Raw genomic sequence first — 24,229 nt, 5'->3', positions numbered from 1 at the left:
TTACCAAACCCATAAACCACTATGTCAGTCAACACTAGTCAATACAACTACACAACCACAGAACAAAAGGGAAAGATTGCCAAGGAGGAGTCCTAATAATGAGCAATTCATTCTTAATTCTCATTGCTTCCACAGAGTCAAAGCCCCATTTCAAGAGATGGTTGAAGGATGTGGCCAACACCAGATTAAATCTCAGATGCTTGCTATTGTTTAGGGGACAATCATTCAGCATGTAAGGTTTCCTTTTCCCCCACAAGTTCCAGAAATATGTGTATGGTTGAAGAAAACACCGCACCACTACTATAAATAAACTATGCAATGTGTATCTGCACAAAGTACAGATGTATCCAAAGACATTTAAAAACTCATGCAGAACTGCAATTAAAATTCCATTTTAATTATTGCAGAGCATAAGGAATATTGGAGGGAGCACATGCTTTGCTTACAAACATATCCCCTTTCTTTCTCACTTCATTTTAACAGACATGTCCATTTAGACATCCTTGGGACTTTCTGCTCATTTATTAGATTCTGCCTCAGCACACAGCGGAGCCCAAACATCTAAAGCATAGTAGGAACAAAATAACTATGGAAAAATAGTTCCCCAATATGTCTTTCCCTGCTGTTCATTATCTTATATGAGACTCACCTGGGAAACAGGCAAGCCACCCAGAAACATGGGTTCTTCCTCCAGCATAGGAGGAGGAGGGGAAGGAAAGACCTCTTCTGGAGCAGGGGGAAATGGTTCCTCAAATGGAGGAGGTGGAGGAGGAAATGCATTGTTGTTTGGGACCACCACTATCTCTTCTCCTGGAGGCGGCGGTGGTGGCAAAGGAAATTCTGCAGAGAACAAGAAGCGTGAAGGATTAGCATAGCCCATCCCTAATTATATACCACAATGGCTACAAAAAAAAGGGTTGCATTCCCCTTAGCAGCAAAAGCAGACACACTAGAGTGATACAACAAAGAAGAGTCAAGCAGTTCTATCAGACTTCAGTTCTCATCATTATGAAACGATGCCTTCAATGTTATCCAGGAAGTTTTGATCCAGCAGATTTAGAAAGAACATAGCTGGGGGAAGGCTGATCCACTTTCAGCAATTGAAAGTGGATCAGATATTGAACCATATCTTCATGTATAGTAAAATATGTTACTTGAGAAACATTTAACCAATATAATGTTATAAAAATAGTTCAGAATTACAAAATATATGTAATGGGAAAGCAATTTACCTCTGATTTAAAAAACAAACAAACAAACAAACAAACATACAGCTATCTAGTAATTGCAAGCTGCAAAAATCCAGATTACCTCTAGATGGGAATAAAGAAGGGATTGTTATTTTTTTAATACTTTACTGCCATCGATGCCATCCAGATTTCTGCAGCCCAGATCTGATAGCATATTACACACATAGAACATAGATATATTGTACACTTACATTCCTTTGAAAAATCAGATCTTGATAATAGCATGAACAGAGAATACTACAGGATTTAAAAAGTTGAACGCTTGCCAAAACTGGATTTATGCTTCCAAAACATTTTTTCAAGAATGTTAATTCATATCAAGATATTTTTGTTTTTTTTATTATTATTATGTTCTGTTACAGTTTTACTTAGTTTAGGCAACTGTGCAATATTTCCATATGCTTGAAATCCAACTATTTTAAGCATCTTAACAAAATTACAAATAGTCCTTGACTTACAATAGTTCATTTAGTGACTGTTCAAAGTGACAATCTCACTGCAAAAAGTGACTTATGACCATTTTTCACACTTACAGCCTTGCAACATCCCCATGGTCATGTAATCAAAATCCAGATGCTTGGCAACTGGTTCATATTTATGACGGTTGCAGTGACCCAGGATCATGTGATCATCTTTTGGGAACTTTTGACAAGCAAAGTCAAAGGAGAAGCCAGATTCACTTAACAAATGTGTTACTAACTTAAGCACTGTGGTGATTCACTTAACAAGAAAGGCAAGAAAGGTCATAAAATTGGGCAAAATTCACTTAACAACTATTTCACTTAGGAACAAAAAATTTGGGCTCAATTGTGGTGGTAAATTGAAGACAACTTGTATTGTTTACTAGTTCTCGAACCTTTCAATTGCCCTACAATCGCCTACAAACTGATGAATAAAATGTTGAAAATTAACTTTACAGGACTCTGTAAAAATATTCCAGTAGTAGTTTCCATCTTTTGAGAGCACACGTATACACATCTCAACCTCTGGAGATTCTGAGCAACATCTCAGTACTGTTATGGGAATAGCTAAGGGAGAAGAATGGGGTGGGGGTTTTTGGTTGTTGGTTTGTTTTTTTTTTTTTGGTTGTTTTTTTTTTTTTTTCAATAATGTATATGTGGGGAGTGGGGGACCTTTAATAGTGCCTTACATCTTTACAAGGATCTCTGATATTCAACACAGCCTGAAAAAGAAAATTCAGGCACTCCAGGAAGCCCCAGAAATGGACACCACATACCATAATATCAGCAGGACAAGATAGTCTACATTCCAGTGTCATTCTGAGAGACAAATCACCCTTGCCTATTTGCTTGTCACCTATTTGGGGACAAATAGCATACTTTCTTGCAATGGATTGTGCTAAATTAGAGCCACAACTACCAGAGAAAAGAGACAAAATGACCTGGTCAGAAGAGCACCTTCACCCTTGTAAAGAGCCTAGAATAGACAAAGACAGACACAGACACACCATCACACAGAACATCTCAAGGGCTTTCCAAATAGCCACCCAATTATTGTTACAGGAACCTTCTTCTATAAATAGAAAGCAGAGAGTAACAGAACAATCGACACTCTTCATCAGTTCCCAGAAGTCTGATTTTACTGTAATAAAAACCTAAACTGGGCAGAATTCTGTACATTGCAGGACTTTCAATTCTCTAAATTTGGAAATCCTTGGTGCTAGAAATCACTCCACCCTCAATGATGGTTTCAGTTTGCATGGTTTATTTCTTCACATGGAAGTGAATGGTTACTATTTGTGAGAGAAGTAGAAGCAGCACTTGGGAGACCAAGCTTCTGTGGCACTAAGTCCTTGTTTCTATACATGTAGTCCTTGACGTGTGACCACAATTAAGCCCAAAATTTCTGCTGTTAATTAAGTGAGACAGTTGTTAATTTTGCCCCATTTTATGACCTTTCTTGCCACAGTTGTTAAGTGAATCACTGCAGTGGTTAAATTAGTAACATGGTGTTAAGTGAATCTGGCTTCCCTCTTGACTTAGCTTGTCAGAAGGCCCCCTAAGGGGATCACATGACCTTGTGACACTGTAATCATCATAAATATGAGTCACTTGCCAAGTGGGTGAATTTTGATCACGTGACCATAGGGATGCTGCAATGCTTGTTAAGCGTGAAAAATGGCCATAAGTTACTTTTTTCAGTGCCGTTTAACATTGAACAGTCACTAAATGAATTGTTGTAAGTCGAGGACTACCTGTAATTCACTTTTTTGGACGAAGAAAAAACATTTCTTACATTTTCTGAAACGAAGCAATTTGGGGAAGGACCAGGATTCTTGCTCTGTCCCTTACTGTGTCCCAAGTTTGAAAAAAGGGCACAGATTTTCCTACCAAATCATACACTTTTATCTATTCAAGTCCCATCAATTACTATCCACTCTTTTTCTCTGATCTTTTACCGTTTTTTCAGCTCAATGTCACTGGACATATTTGATAACTGAAGGCAAGAAAGAAAGAAAAAATAGGGAAACAAAACCACCGCTACACACTAAGATGCCTCAAACAATGATTCTTGAGTGACTGTTTCACTTCCGCTTATTCATATATTTAGCTAAACAAACTGACACCATCACCCATGGACTTACAAGGATCACAAAGATTGATCTGCAAAGAAATACCTTATTGCAAAGAAAATTGCAACATACACCATAAACCAGCCTTCCTAACCTGCCATTTTCTAGATATGCTGAATACCATAAACTCATATATATTTATGATTTCACATTTTTATTTAGTTGGACATATAAAATAGTAAGGAACTGCTGCTACTGTTTAAAATTTGTCTGATCAATGCTAATCAATGCTATCTCAGAAATATGGAACTCTGCCATCCTCTAAGTTCTGGCCTACAGTTAGATCTGAAATGCTGCGCTTCTATCACCTGCCAGTTGAGATCTGTTCAATTTCCATATATATATTTGCTTTAATTTATATGCCGCCCTTCTCCGGAGACTCAGGGCGGCTTACAATGCGTTAAGCATTCTCCCAAAGTTTCCTTGAGAAATGGTGCATACTTTCCATACTATTCATTGTCAGTTCTCTTTTATCTTTTTCTTTCCCCAACGTATTTTCTATTGACCGTTGGTTTGAGGGAGAAGCCATGGATGCCATGGATGGGGGGTTAGTAATAGGTTTCCCCCCCTTTTTAACTACTGTTGCTGTGGTTGACATTGTTAAACTTCTAGTAAAATTCTTCCACAATATCATAAAAGTAAAGTATTCTGTTTGGTTTTAATTGTTCTTCTGTGTTCCTGTGTTTTTTAATTACTAACTCACTTTTTTCTACTACCTTCAAATTTAGTTATTTAATTTCTTATAAACTTATGGAATGAATTGCCCCCGGACATACGAAGGATCCCCGACCTCTGCGCCTTCTGTCATGCTCTGAAGACCCTATTATTTCAGCAAGCCGGTCTGACAGGATAAATGATTTTAAATTGGGTTTTAAAGTGGTTTAATATGGTTTTAATTGGAAGTTTTAATTTTGGCCAAAGATTGAATTGTTTTAATATGTTTTTAAAATTTTGTCTTGTATGTTGTTTTATCATGGCTGTTCACCACCCTGAGTCCTTTGGGAGAAGGGCGGTATACAAATATAATAAACTAAACTAAACTAATTGATACCGCTATTATTTACTTTTTAATTACTTGTACTATTCTATATATATATATATATTGAAAAAGAAAAAGACATATATATATATATGTATATCTATATGTATATAGAATACTATCTTAAGATAATATTGTCGCAGTGGTTAGAATGCAGTACTTCTGCTGACTGCTGGGTGCCTGCAGTTCAGGCTCAAGGTTGACTCAGCCTTCCATCCTTCCAAGGTCGATAAACTGAGAACCCAGATTGTTGGGGGGGAATATGCTGACTCTGTAAACCACTTAGAGAGGACTGGGAAGCACTGGGAAGCAGTATATAGGGATATTTTAGCTTTTTTTCCCCTTCTCGTCTTCTTACATAATATTTCCTATCGAAAGACCTGATTGGCAATTTAAACAGTGGCTTAAAAAAATAGGACTAAAGTTTAATGATAGCAAAAATTAGTAAGTAGACAAATTCATATTCATTTATGCAAACAAAGAAGTTGCAGAGCTCTAAAGAACCAAGCCAGAGACTGGGAGACTATGAGTTCTGGTCCCATCTTATTGGGTGACCTTAGGCCAGTCACATTCTCTTGACCCAACTCATCTCACAGGGCTTTTGTTATGGGGAAAATAGAAGGAGGGAAGAGTATTGCCTATGTTCCCCACCTTGAGTCATTTATAAAATAGTAAAGGTGGAATACATTCATATATGTATATATGTACATGCATGTATTAAAATTCCCCCCCTCTTGCTTCCTTCAATAGTGAAGACAGTTTTCCTATTTATTATGCAACAATACTATTATCTTCCTGAAGTAAAGCCAAGGAAGAGCAGACCAAAGAAATGTTGTGCATTGTCTCTCCTGGGAGAAGAAACAGCCAAGTCAATGCATAAGAGAAGGACAAGGACTAATGACGGCTCCAGAGGAAAAGAGCCCAAGTTCCAGATGTTGGTTAGCAGCTGCCTATCTCACACTTTGGAGGAAATGAGATTGCAGAACTGAGCTAATAAAAACTTTTATGCCCAAGCACCATTTCTTCTTCTTTGGGAAAAACAAGGCAATATATTCTTTATTTCTCAGGCGAAGTTAAATTTTTGCTAACATATAAAGCCCAAAATTATCCCCCATATCAAACCAAACAGAAGCTTTCAACTAGGTTGGATCTACCCACAGTGACAATGTTCTTGCTTGGATTATGCATGTTTTGGTCATTACTGATGGGCAAGTGACTTCAGGGCTCAGTTCCAATTCCTTTACCACCTCATTTAATATTTGCAGTATTTATAATCTGACCCAATCCCAGAAAATTCTGGGTAGGGCTCGCAAATTAATATAATACTCCAAGACTTTTGGAAAGGAGGCAGTATTCCATTAATCTGTGCACCCCACCCAGAATCTGCTGGGATTGAGATGGATTATAAATATCACAAATAATAAATCAGATGTTCAAATTTACAAGTGTGACAAGGCCAATTTTTACTTAGCAGTTGAGAAAAGCAAGGTTTAATTGATGGCCTTTCACAGTCTCACAGCCCAAACTGATTATCTTCATAACCCTTCCCTCACCCAAAATCAAAATTACAGAAAAGATATTATCAAGATCCATAATACCACGATTCAAATAAAAGAAAAAAAAATCTGAATTCTAGGAACTCTTGCAATTAAGTACAGATGCTAAATTGGCACACTTAATCCCAATCTGTTCTTTTGGGATGAAAGGTTCAAGAACAAAGGAAGATGAATTTGTCTACTCTGAATGCTAAGTGATGTAGGAATTATAGTCCTTGAAATCAATTCAACAGTCAGCAGGACTAAAATCTAAACCAAGTGGCATACCAATATAATGAAGATAAACAAAGCAAATTTGACAACAATTAAAATGCCAATAGTTTTTTTAAAAAGATAAAAAGGGGGAAGGGGAAGAATGGAAAAAGAGAAAAGGATTATTTGGTTTCTGATTTTCCCCTTTTTTGTGCTTCTGCTAATTTACAGCTTTTATAAAACATTTGGTTGGTCCCCCAAAGAAGCCAAACTGTAAATGTTTGTATTTGCCATGCTACATGATGTATATTATTATGTATGGGAACAATTCTTGCTTAAATTTGTTTAAGGTTCTGTTGTGAATATATACTGTTAGTTTTGCCACTGCTGCTTATTCTCCACATTTAAGTTCCCAATCAGATATTGTCAGAATTATATTTTTTCCAGTAATGGGCAAAATTTATTCTAGCAGATGTAGGTGTTTATTTCATTAAAATGTGATTCTTCTTGTTGATTTTTTTCTAGAATTATACCTAGTAGGAAAAAATGTGGTTTTATTTCAAATTTAAATTAATTAATTAAATACCAAAATTGCCTGTGTATATCTTTCCAATACTTTTGAGCCATTTTTTTTTATGTATCTACTATTTGAATATCATGCTGATGGGCTATACGAAAATCAACCAAACAACCAAGCCTGTTGCAAGGCCCGATTCTATGCCAGTTGACCAGGAACTAAAATCGTGGCATTTGTTTAGACCAAGTGATTTTAGAATTGCAGACCCAATCAAAGATAGGATAAAAGCATAAAATAAGACTTTTCTCCACTCTCCTAATCGTCTGAATGCAAGTAACTTGCAAGTGAACAGAGGACATAGAATAATGGAGTTGGAAGGGACCTTGAAGGACTTCTAATCCAACCCTCTGCTCGAGTAGGAGACCCTGTATCATTTTGGAAAAATGATTGTCCAGTCTTTTTTTGAAAGTCTCCAGTGATGTAGCACCCATGTCTGAATGCATGTTGTTCCATTGGTTGATTGCTCTTACTGTTAGGAAATTTCTCCTTAGTTCTAGGTTGCTTCTCTGATTGGTTAGTTTCTATCCATTGTCTTGCTTTTTGGTGTTTTGGAAAACAGTTTGACCCACTCGTCATTGTACAGTAGGATCCCCTCAAATATTGTAAAGCGTAAAGTTTCCATTGCAGTTCAGGAACAATGTTATCATTTAACCTATAGATTATCCAAACTATTGCTGAAATGTGATTCAAGGTGCCATCTAACTCTTTTGCACTAGGAGTGGTATTCTTTCTGGCATTTATACAATTATCTTGTTATTTTACTTACTCCCCCACCCCCCCAAGTAGGGATCAAAACCAGATGTTTTTAGGGGCCAAATATTTCTAGTCATGAATGAACAAAACAGGTTCTGCTACGTCAAGCTAATGAATTTTTGAGCAGTTCTAGACTAGGAAAAGAGAAAGTGAATTTTCTATTAACTTGGTTAAACCTAGAGGAAACAATCAAGTCTAGTTTTCTTGTTCATGCAATTGTAAGCCAGAATAATGCCTTAATCATGAATAAATACTCTCTTAGTAGTGCTAGGTTAATAAGGCAGGGTTGATTCTTTATTTGGCTTATCATTGTGTGCAAATGCTAGGTCATCCCCATTATGGAAACATTAACCACTTCTGTATCTGGTTTCCGTTGCCTCTCTAGCCTTCCTAGATGCCCGAGTTCTGTATCCATAAAGCACTATTGTTCTCCCTCCAATTTGACAATATTTCTCTCTGCCCTTCCTAACTCCCATTAAAGGAAACTGGGACTGAGGAGGAACCGTCCCTTGGATTTCAACTATTCACTGATTAGAAAGATAACAAAGTCATTAATTACTAATAATGCTAGTTTGTCCTATTGACTTTTTTCACATGCAGATATCCCAAGAGTATTTTATAATTAAAATGTCAATGTGCTTCCAGAGAGATCCCATCAGCAATAACAGAGTATGAATATGAAAAACAAACATATTCATGCTATCTGCCTTAGGCTGAAGAGGCAAAAATTATACAAAAGCTAGGTTTGGGATACAAGCCCAGGGATTTAAATAGAGCAGGTGTACTAATTGAAAAACCATAGGAGCTGTGACATCTCAAGGATCAAATATTATTCTGGCATATTCAATTATACTAGTAAATAGCAAAGGCATTTATTTTTGCACACACACACACACACGTGCGCATGTGTACGTGTGTGTCTGTGCGTTTGAAGACCTCAAATGTGCCTCTCCACAGAAGGGCTGAGGAAGAAACTAGGGTTTCATTCAGCACACGTTTTCTTAAGTTTCCTCAGATGAGATGAAAGTATATGTATACTTCTTTTTTATAGTCGGAGAAAGAATTTTAATACTACCCAAGCTCAGCTATAGAGTCAAGTCAAGGACATGCTGTTGGGAGTCTGCCAACTTTACTAGGGCAAAAATAAGCGACTTGAATTCCAAGGGTATTGGAAACCAAATAATGAAGACAGTATCCTACTTAAAGGCATTTTTAAAAAGACAAAGGACTAGAAAGCCCTCCGTTAGACAAGAACAGGTGTGTTAAACTCGATTTCATTGATAGCCGCATCAGGGTTGTGTTTGACCTTGGGGGGCCGGGGTGGGCATGGCCAGCTTGATGTCACTCCTGTCGGGAGCGCCTGTGGTAGCCCGAGCACTCTGCCAGCGAAAACGGACTCTCAAGCTCCGTTTTCGGCTGCGACAGCCTCCTGCAACCCTCTGCCAGCGAAAACGGAGTGGGGGAGGTGCATGTATCCCTCCTGAGCTCCATATTTGGCTGCGATGGCCTCTGGCAACCCTCTGCCAGCGAAAACAGAGCTTTCACTCTGTTTTCACTGGCAGAGGCACTGCGCGCCAGTTCTTAGCTGCTTCCAGGGCAGCCCCACAGGTCAGATCTAATCACCCCGCGGGCCAGATCTGGCCCCCAGGGCTTGTGTTTGACACCCCTGGACAAGAACATTCTTAATGTGGAGCTGAAGGAAAGAAAGAAAACAAAGAAAATGACTTAGTCAACAATACAGGTAGTCTTCGACTTACAACCATTCGTTTAGTGAATTCAAAGTTACAATGGCACTGAAAAAAGTGACTTTTTTTACAGTGGTCACATGATCAAAATTCAGGCACTTGACAACTGGCAGGTATTTATGACAGTTGCAGAGTCCTGGGGTTATGTGATCACCTTCTGCAAACTTCTAATAAGCAAAGTTAATGGAGAAGCCAGATTCACTTAACAAGTGCAGTCATTCACTTAAGAATTGTGGCAAGAAAGGTTGTAAAGCTCTATTAACAGCTGTCTTGCTTAGCAATGGAAATTTTGGGCTCAGTTATGGTCGTAAGTTGAGGACTACCTATAATTTATTAAGTAGGTCTAGGAAAAGGGGTTAAAACAACTATGACAACAAAGGAAGGTATGCAAACAAAAAAGTACAAGTAAATTAAAATGTCTTATTTTATATATGTCAGCCAAGTTATGTCGGCTGGCGACACCCAGGGGGAGGGCCTTCTCTGTGGGAGCCCCAGCCCTGTGGAATGAACTGCCCCCGGAAATACGTAAGATCTCCGACCTCCGGGTATTTCGCTGTGCACTGAAGACCCTGTTGTTCCGCCAGGCCGGGTTATCAACATAATAATTTTAAATTGGGGTATTTTAAATTTCTGGGGTTTTAAATCGAGCCGAATTTATTTAATAATTTTAAATTTTTAATTGATGTTTGTCTTGTGTTTTTAAATAGGCTGTACACTGCCCTGAGTCCTTCGGGAGAAGGGCGGTATAGAAATAAAATTATACTTATACTTATTTAAATAAAACTGGCTCTGGACTTTTGCTCTCCAAATATGAACTTGGTTTCAAATATAAATTTAAAAATTTGAAATAGACTCCCACCACTGCTGCACCCATATCTGAAGGCTGCAGAAAGCGTACCCAAAGGTTTTTGAGGAGGCTGGGAGAAGTAAATTCAAAATACAGTTGTATTTAACCTCCCAGAGCCTTAACTCTACATGGAACTTAAGTCTCCACAAAACTTAACTGTTTTAAGGCTTAACTTTTTCCCTAAATAGGGAGAGCCCTGATGATTTGGGGAATGATGCAGACTGCTGACCTATACAATAATTAATCTCTCTCTCTACATGTACAGTTTGTACCAAATAGTTGCAATCTAGAATTAGGAAGGCAAATTGAAGGACATCCACATATACCCTCTCTCCTCTATAATTCAAGCATCTCTTGGCAGCATTCCAGAACCAGAATTTTAAACTATTTTTTGAAACTTGTGGTAGAACTCTATCAATAGATGCTTCAACATTACATCACATTCATTTATTACCACTGTGAACAAGGAAGAGAGACAGTCAAATTAAGAATCCACAATTAGCCCAAGGCCACTTGTTAAGTTTCTGATGAAGACAGTTGCCTTCAACCCCAGCAGGATAGTTATCTGATGCTCCTCCCACCAGCCTAGCATTGTTCCATTGAGGGATATAATATTCCAGATGATTCAGAGGCAAATCATGGAGAGTCATCCCTCAACTCTCCTGTTTGAGATTGCTTTCTCATTCTTTATTCAGCAAAGTTCTGGCAGCCACACCCTCACTGAGATTATTCCACTTTTTTTTAAATAGAGATCCACACCTTCTTCTAACCTGGAAGCTACAACTTCGATGTGATTGTGAGCCATTTCCTCCTCCCACCACCACCACCACAACACCCCGACCACTGCCACCTTTCCATCTTGTCCTTTGACTGAGCATCCTTTGCTTTTCCCAGAAGACAACAAGGATGACTTACCTTCTGCTGGGGGAAAAGTCACAGCTATGGGGATCTCCCCCACTTTTCCTATCTGGGCACATGCTCCAGCAGCCGGAGGCAGCCTCTGCTCAGAAGCATTTTCCGGAATCGGTCCAGCAGCCTTGAAGGGATTCACTTTGGGCTTGGGAGCAACGACGGGTGCAAATTTTTTCTGGGGGCTGTAGAAGCTTGGAGTGGAGATGTTGATGCTGACAGTAGAGGTCATGCGAGTTCCTGGGGCGCCGGATGAAGCCATCTTGCTGAGGGTGACACAGGACCTAGATAAGGAGAGCAAGGAAGAAAAACCCTCGTATCAGTCAGGAACAAGGCCGAAGTGGCATGGAGTCTGGTGCCCGAAGGATGAATGAGAGTAGATGGAAAGGGAAAGGGGGGGGTGTTAAAAATGAAGGGCAGAGGCAAGCAGGATGCAAGGAACAAATGAACAAGGTCCAAACTGTAGATAAGCCTCAGACTCCGATTAGGGCGAGAGAACAGCCAGGCCTGAACTTCCTCCTTGCATATATTTTGGGAATAACCTAAGCTCTGTCACATGGGGAAAGATGGGTAAATGCCACAGAAGAAACCACATGCCTCAAAGGATAGGTTCCCCTCTTACGAGGCATGCTTGGGAGTCAATGCAGCTGCGTGCAAGAGAGAATAGGGATCTGTGCACATTACGGCATAGGGTTTAAGAGGACGATGCTCCGCATTTCTACCCATTTTAACGCAGATAACAAATTGTCCACCTCCTCCTTCCTTCGTGCCCTTCCACACTCTTCTCTCTGCTTGCTGTCTCCTCTGTTTTGTTTCACCTCAAGGCACTGGCTGGTCAAGACAAAGGCAATTTGGCAACAGATAGAAGAACAAAAGGAAACCTGTCTGTCTCCATGGCGTTGGCATCTGTGAGGCAGCCCCTGGAGCTCCCGATATTCACGGTCAGCCCCGCTGCCCCCTCCTCCTCCGTCCTGCAGCTGGTCTGTCCTGTCTGGTCCTTCCCGTTACAAGCGTTCTCGGGCAGCATCCTTGCCTCTCAGCTATCAGTGCTGCCACTCCCCCACCCACCCACACAGGAAACAGCTCCTAGACCCAGCCAGCCGTGCTGACACGTTCCTGGAGTCACAAGTCTTCCCTCCCCAGACTGAGCAGCAGAGAGATTGCCCTAGAGCATGCACGCCCTGCTGTTGGGCTTTTCTGCTCCTGAAGCCAAGACACACACAGCGAGCAGCCAATTATCAGCTGCAACCCTGACATGGGTAATTTTTTTTTAGTTTTCTTTAAAAAAAAAAAAAGGTTGCTTTGCAATATGTCAGGCAACTGTTCCCAGGCAGTTAAAGCACAAACCAATTTACACGAATAAAATACTAATCCTCTTTTAAAACATCAAATGCTTGCCTGTGCAGTTTAAAGCACAGCAACTGTGCTGGGAAGGGTGTTTCTTTTAAAGGCCCGCAGTTTTAAAAAAAGGTTTTTTATCAGTATGTTATAGTGTATATGAGTATACATATCAGTGTCCAGGTGATGTTATCAAGGTGCCTGGAGATCGTGGAGGTCTGGAGGAGGGAGAATAGCCTTCACCTGATCCCTGACAAGACTATGGGATTGTGGGCCTTCCAACTCATTTAGTAATGTTTCCTTGTTAATTCTGGATGGGTAACACTCCTGTACCATCTGGGGTTCCTGCTCAGAGAGTAGGGGCAGCTATGGCCGGGAAAGCCTTTGCAACCTTATGTGCCAATTCTATTCATTCTTAGATTGGAGGCACTGCTCAGGAACACTGGTACCCTAATCACCTCTCAGATGGACTACTGCAATGCACTCTACATGGGGCTGCCCTTGAAAAGCATTCAGAAGTTTTGGCTGGTCCAGGATGCTACAACATGTGTAGTGAATTCACTATGTGTAGTGTTGACTTGTACTGACTCCCAATAGGCTTTGGGATGCAATTCAAAGTGCTAAAAGCCTAACGTAGCAAGGGGTCAAGTTACTGCCTAACTGGAATAGTTTTTGCCCATCCCACTACATCCAATAGAGAGGATATGCTCAGTGAAGCAATGTCACCTGGTAGCAAGAGGTATGCTTTCTCTGCCATGGTACTTGTCTTATGGATCAACTTTTCCCCTGGATTTGGATGGGCTGTGAAGATTTTACTTTCCAGATGTTAATGGAGCCCAGCATGTGTGGAAGGAAATACATTTTGTAGGAACATTTGGTAAGATATTTTTACCGTGGCCCCAACTTCGCTTTTTTGATTGATATGATCATGTATTATATTTTACCACAAATAAGGTACCATTTGTTCACCACCCAGAATTCCACTGGTACATGGAGAGCTATATAAATTTGTTAAATAACTATACACAGAAATTGACAGACCATATCTTACTACCAGGGGCCTTATTAATATACACTTGAGGCAATTTTTATTCATTAAGAATTGCAAATTCCTCATTTTACTGGTACATTTACACCCAGCCAGTCAAAAGGATGAAAATGCAGTCTACGCCACTATTAGAACTGCACCCTCAGGAACCACATCTATATCAGATCATTTTAAGATGCAAGAAGATATCTTTAACACCATAACATATCTTTAACATATCTTCCAGATAAACAGAATGGGGAAAAATATTAATGATGCTGTTATATTCCAACCCAAATTCAATCAGTTTTCATGCTGAGCCAGCTGCCTTTCTTTATTCATTAGGTTCAATTGGGTTCAAGGCTGATCCAAAAGCAACATAAAAGCCGAAGCATATGATCATTATAGGATTATAATCATGATTATTAGACTTCAAAACTCAGAATAGTTACCATTCCACTGACCTTTTTAGGATTTGACACATGGGAACTTGCTTGTTTTGGCCTCTGCCTTTGTATTTGTGTAGCTCATATTAGTTCCTAACACTAAAAAATGCATTAGAAGCAGTTCCTCTTCAAGTCCTAAGGCTTTTTCCTTACCTGTAAACATTTCTCTCCTCATCCTACTTAATGTCATAGAGCTCATTATTAAAGTCCACATCATTTTTTCCCCTGGGTTACATTAAACATAAGGTTCTGCTTTACCAACTTTTCAGACTTTATCTGACCAATTTTCCAAGAGATGGCAGAACCGGATTACATATAAATGGAAAGACTCAACATTGACACAAAGACTGTCAGCTGTCCCAGAAAGACACTCGCATAGTATGAGCAGCTGTTCTAACTCCTTCACTCTCCCCCACAACAAGCCGCTTTCCAATTGCAGCTGCCCTGCCCATCTTATCCCCTTTCTTGCCTTCACCAGCACGTTTTTGCCTTCACCAGTCAAACACTTTATTTTGCAAACTGGTCTCTGAAGAGACACTCCATTTCCAAGGTCATCTGATAAAAGGAGTTCAATTGTACTTAAGAAACCAAACAAGAGCCAGCATAAGAGTGAGTTGTAATATTCACATGGGCAAGTAACAGGCAAGGGAGAATACGGTATTTCTCATGTGAGCAAGTCTTAACCAGTTATTGTATCTCTAGGCTCTAGAACAGCTATTTGGGAGGATGGCCACAAAATGTTCAATGACTACCTTAATGGCTTTTGGTCAACCAGATTAAAGCTTTGCGTTTAAAAGAGTGAGAGGAAGTTGAATACCTTTTAGTAGTACAAACTGCCTTCAAATCAGTGCAAACTGCACGCGCAGCTCATTTTAAATTGCTTAGTATTTCTACAAAAGTACTATACTTTCTACCACACCAAAGACTGAAAATGAAGTTTTCCTTCATACAAATTCTGCCTTTTTCAAAGTAAACGAAAGATAAAGCCTCAAGAGTTTTCACCTCCCTGAAGAATTCTTTCCATGGAGAATTACAGCAAACAAATTCTATCAAAATGCTTAAAAAACAGACAAAAATTCCCCTCCATAAGAGTTGGTCCAACATACAAGCTATACAAAAAGCTACTCTATTTAATTTTCATCGGCATTATGTTACCCTTGATTTCGTGGTCTGATGGAGGAAGAGATTCCATTACATCTGAATATCCATTGAAAGGTGAATGGGCAGCACATCGGCAATTATATTGTTCCCTTAGATAGGCTGGAAATGCAGAATGCTACTTTAACAAGAAATAATATTCTAAATACTGACATATAAACATTATGGGAAAATGCAACTTCAGTGGTCCTTAGTGAAGATATGACAATAGCGTATCTCCCTTTCCTTAATTGGCTTTGTAAGCATATTACATGAATTCTTCTTTTCAATAACTTTCAACATTTTCTTCCTTCTTTCCTCACCACTCCCACCAAATGTTCATTGCTAATTGCTCACTCCTAATCCTTATGCCTTTTGTTTCGTTTGTTGGCAAAGAAAAGGGAGATTGCAAGAAAGAGGCAGGAAAAAAAGTGGGAAGGGCCGACAAGATTCCTGCAGCCAGTCTGTGTAATTTTTAGATGCATACAACTGTTAAAATAGTTTCTAATGAAATATTAAATATATCGAAGGATTTCAAAGGATTTCTCTCATTTTTAGAGGTATAGTAACAAAAACACAACAGCAAAAACCATCTCAAGTCAGGGAAGTTGCCCTTTAAATATTAAATGCCTTTATGCCCAGCTTATGAGAAGTGTTAGAAACAATCGGCCTCATCAGTTCCAATATTTATATTGATTTGACACAGTAAAGTGATGTTAATGTTTCAGCAATACCAGTCTTCCTCATTCAGACATGCTGGACTTCATTTTAGCCCCAATCAGCACGTAAGGGACTGTGGAGTTATAGTCAGAAAAACTCCAAAGGACACCACGCTAGAAACGATTGGACCACCCATCCTGCTTCGGTGCAGTTTCAAGTATCCAGTGGTCAACCACTGAATACATACTCATAATAAGCATCTCCACCCAAAATAAAGAATGAGTCTAATATCGCTAACAAACTCCATATTATAAAGTAAGATTTCTAGTGGGTCTGCTACATAAAAGCATTCTACTTTTGACCGCCACTCCACTTGAAGAGTCATAGCCTATTTGCTTGTACGATCATGTTGTCCTTCATTGCACAACCACTCCAGAACTACATAGTCTTACCACATAGCTTGCTATTACAAGTACATATTAATTTTATAAATGCACTTAATTTTGATTGTTGTAGTGTTACAATCTTCCGACACTGGTGGAATATTTTATTAAGGATAATTTTAAATTTGTGCATTGCTTTGGGCTCCTTTGGGAGGAAGAATGGCATTTAAACAAACAAAAACACTGTGGCTTTTCTTTAGATTGGGAAATGTTCAATATGCAGTAACTAAGGGCCAAGGAAAAGGGTGAAGGCTTTGTTTTTAAAACTGAAATGTTTTTGCACAACTTCCTAGTTTCAGTTCCTTTCTGGTAACAGCCCTATTTATAATACATTACAGCTTCTCAATTAATATGTTGAGTTTTGGAAATGCAAGCCAATTCCATTACTAGAATTTAGGATGCCTTCAGGGCTCAGACATATCCAGGTTGGTGTCTGCTTCCTAGACAAGACTTTGTAACCTGTGATCTATCAACCACAGTACAGCATGTGTGTCATGGATTATGTCTCTGGTTGGACGCATGACAAACCTCTGGTTCTCGTAGACACAGACAGTCAAGCAGGATGTTTACCAATGTTCTAAGTCATTCTGCCATATGTAGATTGTGGGCTTGGCAGTTCGCGAGGTATGCCTGAAGATCGAACAATTCAACTTTGTTGCCTCAATCAATCTGGGAATAACAGAGACCAGAAGATCTAGGATCAGTAGATCTAGTTAGATTAATGACAAACTGGAGATGGGATTGTACTAAATTGTACTTCTGAATTTTCAATACTGATATATAAAAATTGTAATTATGTGAGCAGCAGGAGAGTCACATATGGTCCTCAGTGGAAAGAGGGTAGTAATAAATAATAGCATTGTGAACATGTTGCCTGAATTCTTCATCTGCTCCCTTTTTTTCCTCTCCACTCCTTCTCATTGCTAAATCGTGTGCCTTTTTGGTTAGTAAGACAGAGACTGCAGAAAGGTTCTGGGCAAAAAAACCAAGAGTTATATTAAGATTGCAGAGAATGTCAGTATTTACCATGTATGTAGATAAAAGTCGCTCAGCCCAACTTATTATTTTTTTTTAATTTTTTTTTTACATTGAGACGGCTGTAAAACTCGGCCCCAAAAATGAGAAAAGAAACAATCTGGGGAAGCTTAACAAGCCGCAACACTAACCCTCTTTCTAGGAAGGACCCACAAGTCACGCAAGAGTTGCCCTCCCGACAAAAACTTGCAGATTCTTTCCGCTATCTAAACACATCTGGAAAAGTGCTCGGGGGCGCGGGGTTGCACCACCCCCCTCCGGCTTGGTTGAGCTTAAAGCAGGCAACAATTCCCAGCGCGCGACTCAGCTTTCACCGACTGGCGGAACTTTCCAAGACAAAGAAGAGGAGTCGGCTGCGGGGGATACTGCCCCATAGCAGGGGAGGGGTCGCAGGAAAGTCAGAAGAGGGCGCCCCGCAATTTGTCAACATTTCCCGAGAGGCGCCTTTCCTCAGAATCCCATCCTTCTCTTTCGGCCCCAGCCACGCCAAGTCTTCCTTTCAGAGCTGAGGCGCACCCCACCACTCCTCACCACCCCCACCCCCGGGGACTCTCCAGGAAAAGTACTTGCAGCCTCTCCCGGCTCCATAACGCACCTCTCGCATAACCTTCGCCTAACTTGTTGCACGCGACGGGGAGGCAGGCACGCACGCACGCACGCCCAGCCGCCATCCAGGGCAAAGTGGACGATTTCAGCCCCGAATGACCAATCAGGGCCCCGAGAAAGACCGGGAGCCGCTCGCGCCCTCCAGCCCAAGGCAGCAGGCAGGCATTCGGAAGCGCCGCGAGGCAGAGCCATGGAGGAGCAAGCCCGCGGCGGCGAGAGCCAGCTCTCCTCCACAGGGAAAGGCGAATTTACCTTCAGGGGCCGAAGACCGCTCCGGGGTGCCGCGGGATTAGAAGGCGCTCTGCGTCTTCTCCGGAAGGCGAGGCGCTGCAGATGGCAGCCCCTGGCGGTGCTTGCCCGTGGCCAGGCGTCTTTGCCTGCCTGGCCCGAGCGCAACTTTCTAAGCAGCCTGGCTTGCCAAGAGGGGAGTTGAGCAAAGCGGGGATGGGGCGGAGGAAAGCCGAGCCGCTGGAGCCCCAAGGCTGCCGAAAAGAGCCTCCCCCTGCCCAAGCGTTTGACCATAAAAGGAGAGAGGCTGCGCTGAGCTAACAGCTGAGCTCACTCTTCGGGGAATGTGGCAATCGGGGAGGCCGGCGACGGAATGGGGGCGGGGGATGCGCGCTGAGCGGGACCGAAGCTTCCGCTCTTCCAGGAATCCGGCTCGCCTCTCGTTTTAGTGTAGGGTCAGTCCTACCTACTCTGACTGGGCTCCCTTCCTCTGAAGTGGAGGCAGTCCTGCGCAGGGCGACTCTCGGGAGTCCTAGGAAGTCGGCGTCGCCTTGAGTTTCACTGGGCATGCTGGCGCAGAAGCAAGTCCCCTTGGGCTTCACTTAACGTCAGCGCAGCGCCCGATCCTATTAACATTTACCCGCCTGGGGGGGAGGGGGAGTTTTAGAGCTTTTTTTATTCTGAAGAAAGGACGGTAGCCCGAATGAAAAGGACAAAGTCGTTTATAGGTTATCGGTGCTTCCCCTTTTGTTCCGTTCTTTCTTTAGTCCCAGTCCTGATGCGCGACTTTTCTCTCGTTGGGGCGGGGCACCCGTCCCCTTACCCTCCCCCCACCCCCGCCAGTGTATGGTTTTCTTCAACTTGTGCCGCTCCCCTCTTCTCAACTTTATTGAAAAATTCATCTTGAGTTTGCCTCCTGGACCCTCGCTTCCCCCTCCCCTTTTTCTCCCTCCAGAAGTGATTTCATTTCCTTTGGAGCCCCCAAGCTCCGAGAAGCTGCTTTTGATGAGTCAGGGTCTGCCTGGCTTCTTCTCCACCCACCCACCCACTCTCTCTCTTTCTCCCTAAACCAGCTGCAAGAGTTTCTGACTCAGAAGTTCCCTTTTAAAAATGGTGAAGACGTTTGTTCTTTCTACACAAAAAGCCCCCACAGTTTGAGTTATAAAATGGTTGCATTCTTATCTTCCTAGCATCAAGGAGAAGGTGGGGGGTGCCAGGGAAGAATGGAAGCTTTAACTTAAGTGTAATTAATACAGTTCAAAAGATCAAATAAGATGGTTGCTGTCATAAAGACAGCAACATAACAATTCTGCACTATTTCTCCATTCTGGGTTGCAGTCACAACTTGCTTTCCCCATCCCCAGTTGCATCTTACACAGTTTTTGCTCTGCAACTACAAGTACTTAATGGAACCATTGTTCCTTTCATTCATTCTGTGTAATTTTATTTGGTGTGAGCTCAAGATTTGCTTGTGCTTTATCTATCCTCATAGTAACAGTACAATATAAGAAAAAAGAAGATACATTGCTAGTCCTCAAATGCAATCAATGATAACAAAAACTAACCACTCAGGGATCTCATGAATTCACAATAGCATGTTTCAGCAGTATGCACCATGACTGACTGGCTGACTTTCTTTCCTTCTTTTTCTTTCTTATTTCTTTCTTTCTTTTTCTCTCCCTCTTTTTCTTTCTTCCTTTCTCTTAATTTTTTTTCTTTTTCTTGTTTATCTCTTGTCTTCACACAATCAAAATAGGCACAAAGGAAAGGAAATGCAAGCATAACAGGGTATCTCCATAAAGCTTCTTTCTGGCAGAAGGCAAGAAACAAGGCACCTAAGAAGCACAGCCACAATATAACTTAGTTTATATATTATGCAGATGCATGGTTTGCTTTTAAAGTAGGCTGGTTAATAAACCATAGAATCTTAATGCATAGCTATGTAGTAGTAAACCGTAAATCAGAGTGGCTATATTCACACAACTACACCAATTCTAACACACTGCATTATGACTTAGCATTATATTTGCTCTTTCAGGATAAGCAAAATCTGTCTGCATTTGACAACAAATACAACTCCCAATTCCTGCCATTGGGAAAAAGGCAATACAGGCGTAGAATTTGTATATAAGGAAAGGAACAGGGGAGAGACTTGGAAATCACTAGTAATCACTGTTATATGTTGCAAAGGGTGTATTGTTTACCAAGGTAAGGTGTTACGTCTGCCCAGAGTGGAATTTAGTATCTGAACTCCTAAGTCAAAAGGTTCTCCAGACACAAAAGTGCTGCCAATGTACTTGCATTCAATGCTGTTGTATGCTGTTTCATGCGCATTGACTCTCTTATATTTTCTCACTCATGATTTTAGCAACTTCTAGTGTCATCAAACCAAAGTTGTAGCAATATAATAGGAACTTGTATTGCCTCAACAATATATGATGTTACTAAAAGATACTGGAACTCATAGTGAGGAAATGACCTTTGTGTGCAAAGTGCCTCTTCTGCAGAATTTTCTTTGAGTCTCCATAACATGAACCCAGGGAGGTACAACTCTGCCATAACATATTGTCATCTGAGTTGATGAGCTCCTTCAGTGCCGTAGATATTAGTGCTGCATGCAGTAACTGTTGAATTACTTTGTATTCTTAGCTTAGTCCTGGCAATATGGACACTGCCACCATCAATAAGGGGACAGCAGTTTTCTTCTTTCCTATTGAATTCAAAACTGCTTAGTACCAGTTTTGATTCTGGTATAAAGTTTCCCCTTCAGTGGGCATATGACTGTAGATAAAAGTGACACTGTGTAAATGTGCTCCTGTATGTCCAGCATATCCCCATTTTAGCCACAATCCCATAAGTGTGATTATATACCAATCAGTCCACTGGTTTATTTCTATGGCGAGTTTATCTTCCAGTGGCATACCAAGAAGTTGGCAGAATTCTTTCTGAATGTGATACTCTCTAGATGTCTTGGACTAAAAGTCATCAATGGAAGAGAATATATGTAGTCAGGGTTGAACTGTGGAAGCCTTGATACTCTCTGAACTTGGTTCAAATAACCAACCATCCACCAAGCTCAGAGCATGGAAGATTCTACATAAAACTCATCAATCAGCAGGTTAGAGAAGGCAGTAACCCTAAAGTCAGCACACCTCCCATATTGGTTTGTAGCCTGAATATTGTCTCTTTGAGCTGCCACTGAGAAGTGTTCATAAAATGAAATGCCACATTCTATGACTACATTTCCAATCTGAAAGATGTGGCTGTATTCCCAGAAAACAATTCTTGTGCTACTAGAAATAAATGTGACTACCTATATTGGAGATTGATTGTTGTATCTTGCATAGATTGTTGCATTAATCATGCATGCTTCCAAGCTAAAGCACATGCAGAAGCTACTTTATGGGCAAGCAACATTTTAAAAATAAAACCTTTTTGGCTAAGAAAAGACAAGTTTGGTTCTAATTTTAGATCTGTCCTCAGAAATATTTCAGAACAATGCAGCAAAAATATATTAACAGCAAATTTCCTAATTAATGCAGTTTTACATCTGAAATTAGTAAGAAAATAATGACAGACAACACTTGTTAATAATCTGTAAGTAATTATTTCTCCCAGCGGGACCACTCCCTTTTTAAACTCTTGCCTTGTGCCCTGATCTAAGCACCAGGAAAGGGTGTGCCTAGGAATTGAAGTATGTCATTCTTGTTGCTAGCAGAAAACAATGGATTAAAGAAAGCACTCCAAAATCACTACACAGTACTGTAATAGTTTGTAGCCCCCTGCTGGACAGTGTTGAATGTGTGAGTTTCGAGGTTGACCCCAAGAAGTCCGAAGTCAATATTTTTTATTTAGTTATTACTTATTAGCAGTTTTTAGCTGATTTAAAAGAATACTTATCTTAAGAAGTGCATTTAACTGCTCTTTTAGGGAAAATGTTCTTAAGAGGTCCATTTAGTTATTCTAATATAGAGTAATACTCTCTTTCCAACTCCGTGGCTAAACTGCTACCTTTTTTGTCTTTTTCTTACCAAATTCAATTCCCCATGACCACAACTCCTATTTCAAGAGATAAGGAGTTTCCTGCTCATCCTTTACAGGGGATTGGGGAGCCAGAAATTGAAGACTATATATTTTCTAAAGACTCTGTTGTCTATGTTGCAAAAAGATTGGCATAGCAATGGTTAAAACAAATGATACCCATGTCACATAAAATGATTTGAAGCCACCTCATACTCTGGATGCATAGAAGTGAAAAACCTGTAAATGTGCTTCTGTCAATTTTAGTTAGCTAGTAGCCACATAGGAAATGGATTTACAAGCACCTTCCAATCTTTGGGAAAGAGACAAGATTTAGTTGTAGTTACATTCTCTACATAGATGATAGAAATCCTGCACCTCTAGATAGTGGGGAGAAAAATTCTTGCTATGGACAAGAATGTTTGTGATTCAGAGAATAATACTGAGTTAGAGGAACTAGTGCTTTGACTCAGCATGAGGCAACTTCCCGTTAACCTAGCCTTCCTGCAATTTTAAACAAATGTCTTCTACCATCAATTTTTTTTCAACATAATTTTGAAATTATTCTTTTTTCAAAAAAAATAATTTATGTTATGACATCTTCATCAATGATACTGATTAAGCTTTCTTTCACCTTTATCAGCTATGCTACTGTATATTTTCATTACATTCCTTTTCTACAGAGGAATTATTGAGTGTCATTTGTTCTTCTATAAGTGTGTGGTTTGGTATAACAGGACAAGTACAGACTTCAACGGATAGTTAGAACTGCAGAAAAGACAACTGCAACCAGCCTGTCTTCCATTGAGGACCTGTATATTGCACGTCAGAAGGAGGGCTGAGAAAATATCTACAGACCCTCACATCCTGCCATCACTCTGTGGAACACCTAATTCCCATTATACTGCCTTATGCCTAAGCATATTTAGCCATGTATATGGTTGTGTTAGTATTATCCTTTTCAGCTTTTCTACTACCTTCTCTTATTGCATAATCATCATCATCATTATATTATTATTTGTTGTTTTGCATGTACACTGAAAGCTTATGCACCAGAGACAAATTCTTTGTGTGTCTAATCACACTTGGCCAAATATTCTATTTTATTCTATTCTATTTTCTGGTATTTACTAAAATCAAGAAGATCCACAGAAAATTGGCTTAGTTTCATCCATCTGTTGTTGCAAAGATTATCAGAAAGACGCCTTTCTTACAGCATCCAAATTTAGTTGAAGGACAGCACAAATTATGATCAGTGTTAAACACATGGACATGCTTCACCTCACCATCACCAAGTGTACCACCACAGAAAGACAAAAGTTATCTTTTGTGAATGGTGGGGATGTATTAGGTGAAGCTAAGGAAGATTCCAGAGTGATAATTAAAGCATCTGGAGATGCCTATATAATTTCTGCCTAAAGTATCTGCATAATAGATAAGATTAATTTGGGCTATCTGACTATAATTTAGAATGCCTTCCACAGTCATCAATCTAATTAGTGGGGCTGAAGTAATAGTAATGAGAATAGACATTATTCCACCTTTTGAAAATATTGTTTTATTATATCATAAAATACATGGTACAGTGATATTTATAGTGTTAACTAGAAATTATTAATACAGGTAGTCCTCAAATTACAACAGTTAAGTGACTTTTAAGTTACAACAGCACTGAAAAAAGTGACTTGTGACCATTTTTCATACGACCGTTGCAGTACCCCCATGGTCACATGATCAAAATTCAGACAGTTGGCAACTGACTCGGGTTTCAAATTTTTTTACTACTGGTTCTGTGGGTGTGGCTTGGTGGGTGTGGCATGGCTTGGTG

At 40.2% G+C, this 24,229-nt stretch overlaps 1 protein-coding gene across 1 annotated transcript in view; it reads right to left on the bottom strand.

Moving 5' to 3' along the window:
* ZYX (zyxin) overlaps window positions 1-18,579 on the bottom strand; it is a 23,652-nt gene extending 5,073 nt beyond the window's left edge. Inside the window, exons 1-3 of the mRNA XM_070938454.1 lie at window positions 18,406-18,579; window positions 11,468-11,745; window positions 650-840 (exon numbers count right to left, since the gene is read on the bottom strand). Coding sequence (XP_070794555.1) covers window positions 650-840; window positions 11,468-11,723 — 447 coding nt within the window. The 5' untranslated portion in view covers window positions 11,724-11,745; window positions 18,406-18,579. The remainder of the gene's footprint in view (window positions 1-649; window positions 841-11,467; window positions 11,746-18,405) is intronic.
* Between the last annotated feature and the right edge of the window lie 5,650 nt (window positions 18,580-24,229).

This window comes from Pituophis catenifer, unplaced genomic scaffold (assembly GCF_029215685.1).
Source record: "Pituophis catenifer annectens isolate HBS135680 unplaced genomic scaffold, rPitCat1.0.hap2 SCAF_2, whole genome shotgun sequence".
NCBI lineage: Eukaryota > Metazoa > Chordata > Lepidosauria > Squamata > Colubridae > Pituophis > Pituophis catenifer.
Note: the sequence above shows the minus strand (reverse complement) of the source record. Positions and strands in the feature narration are given on the sequence as shown.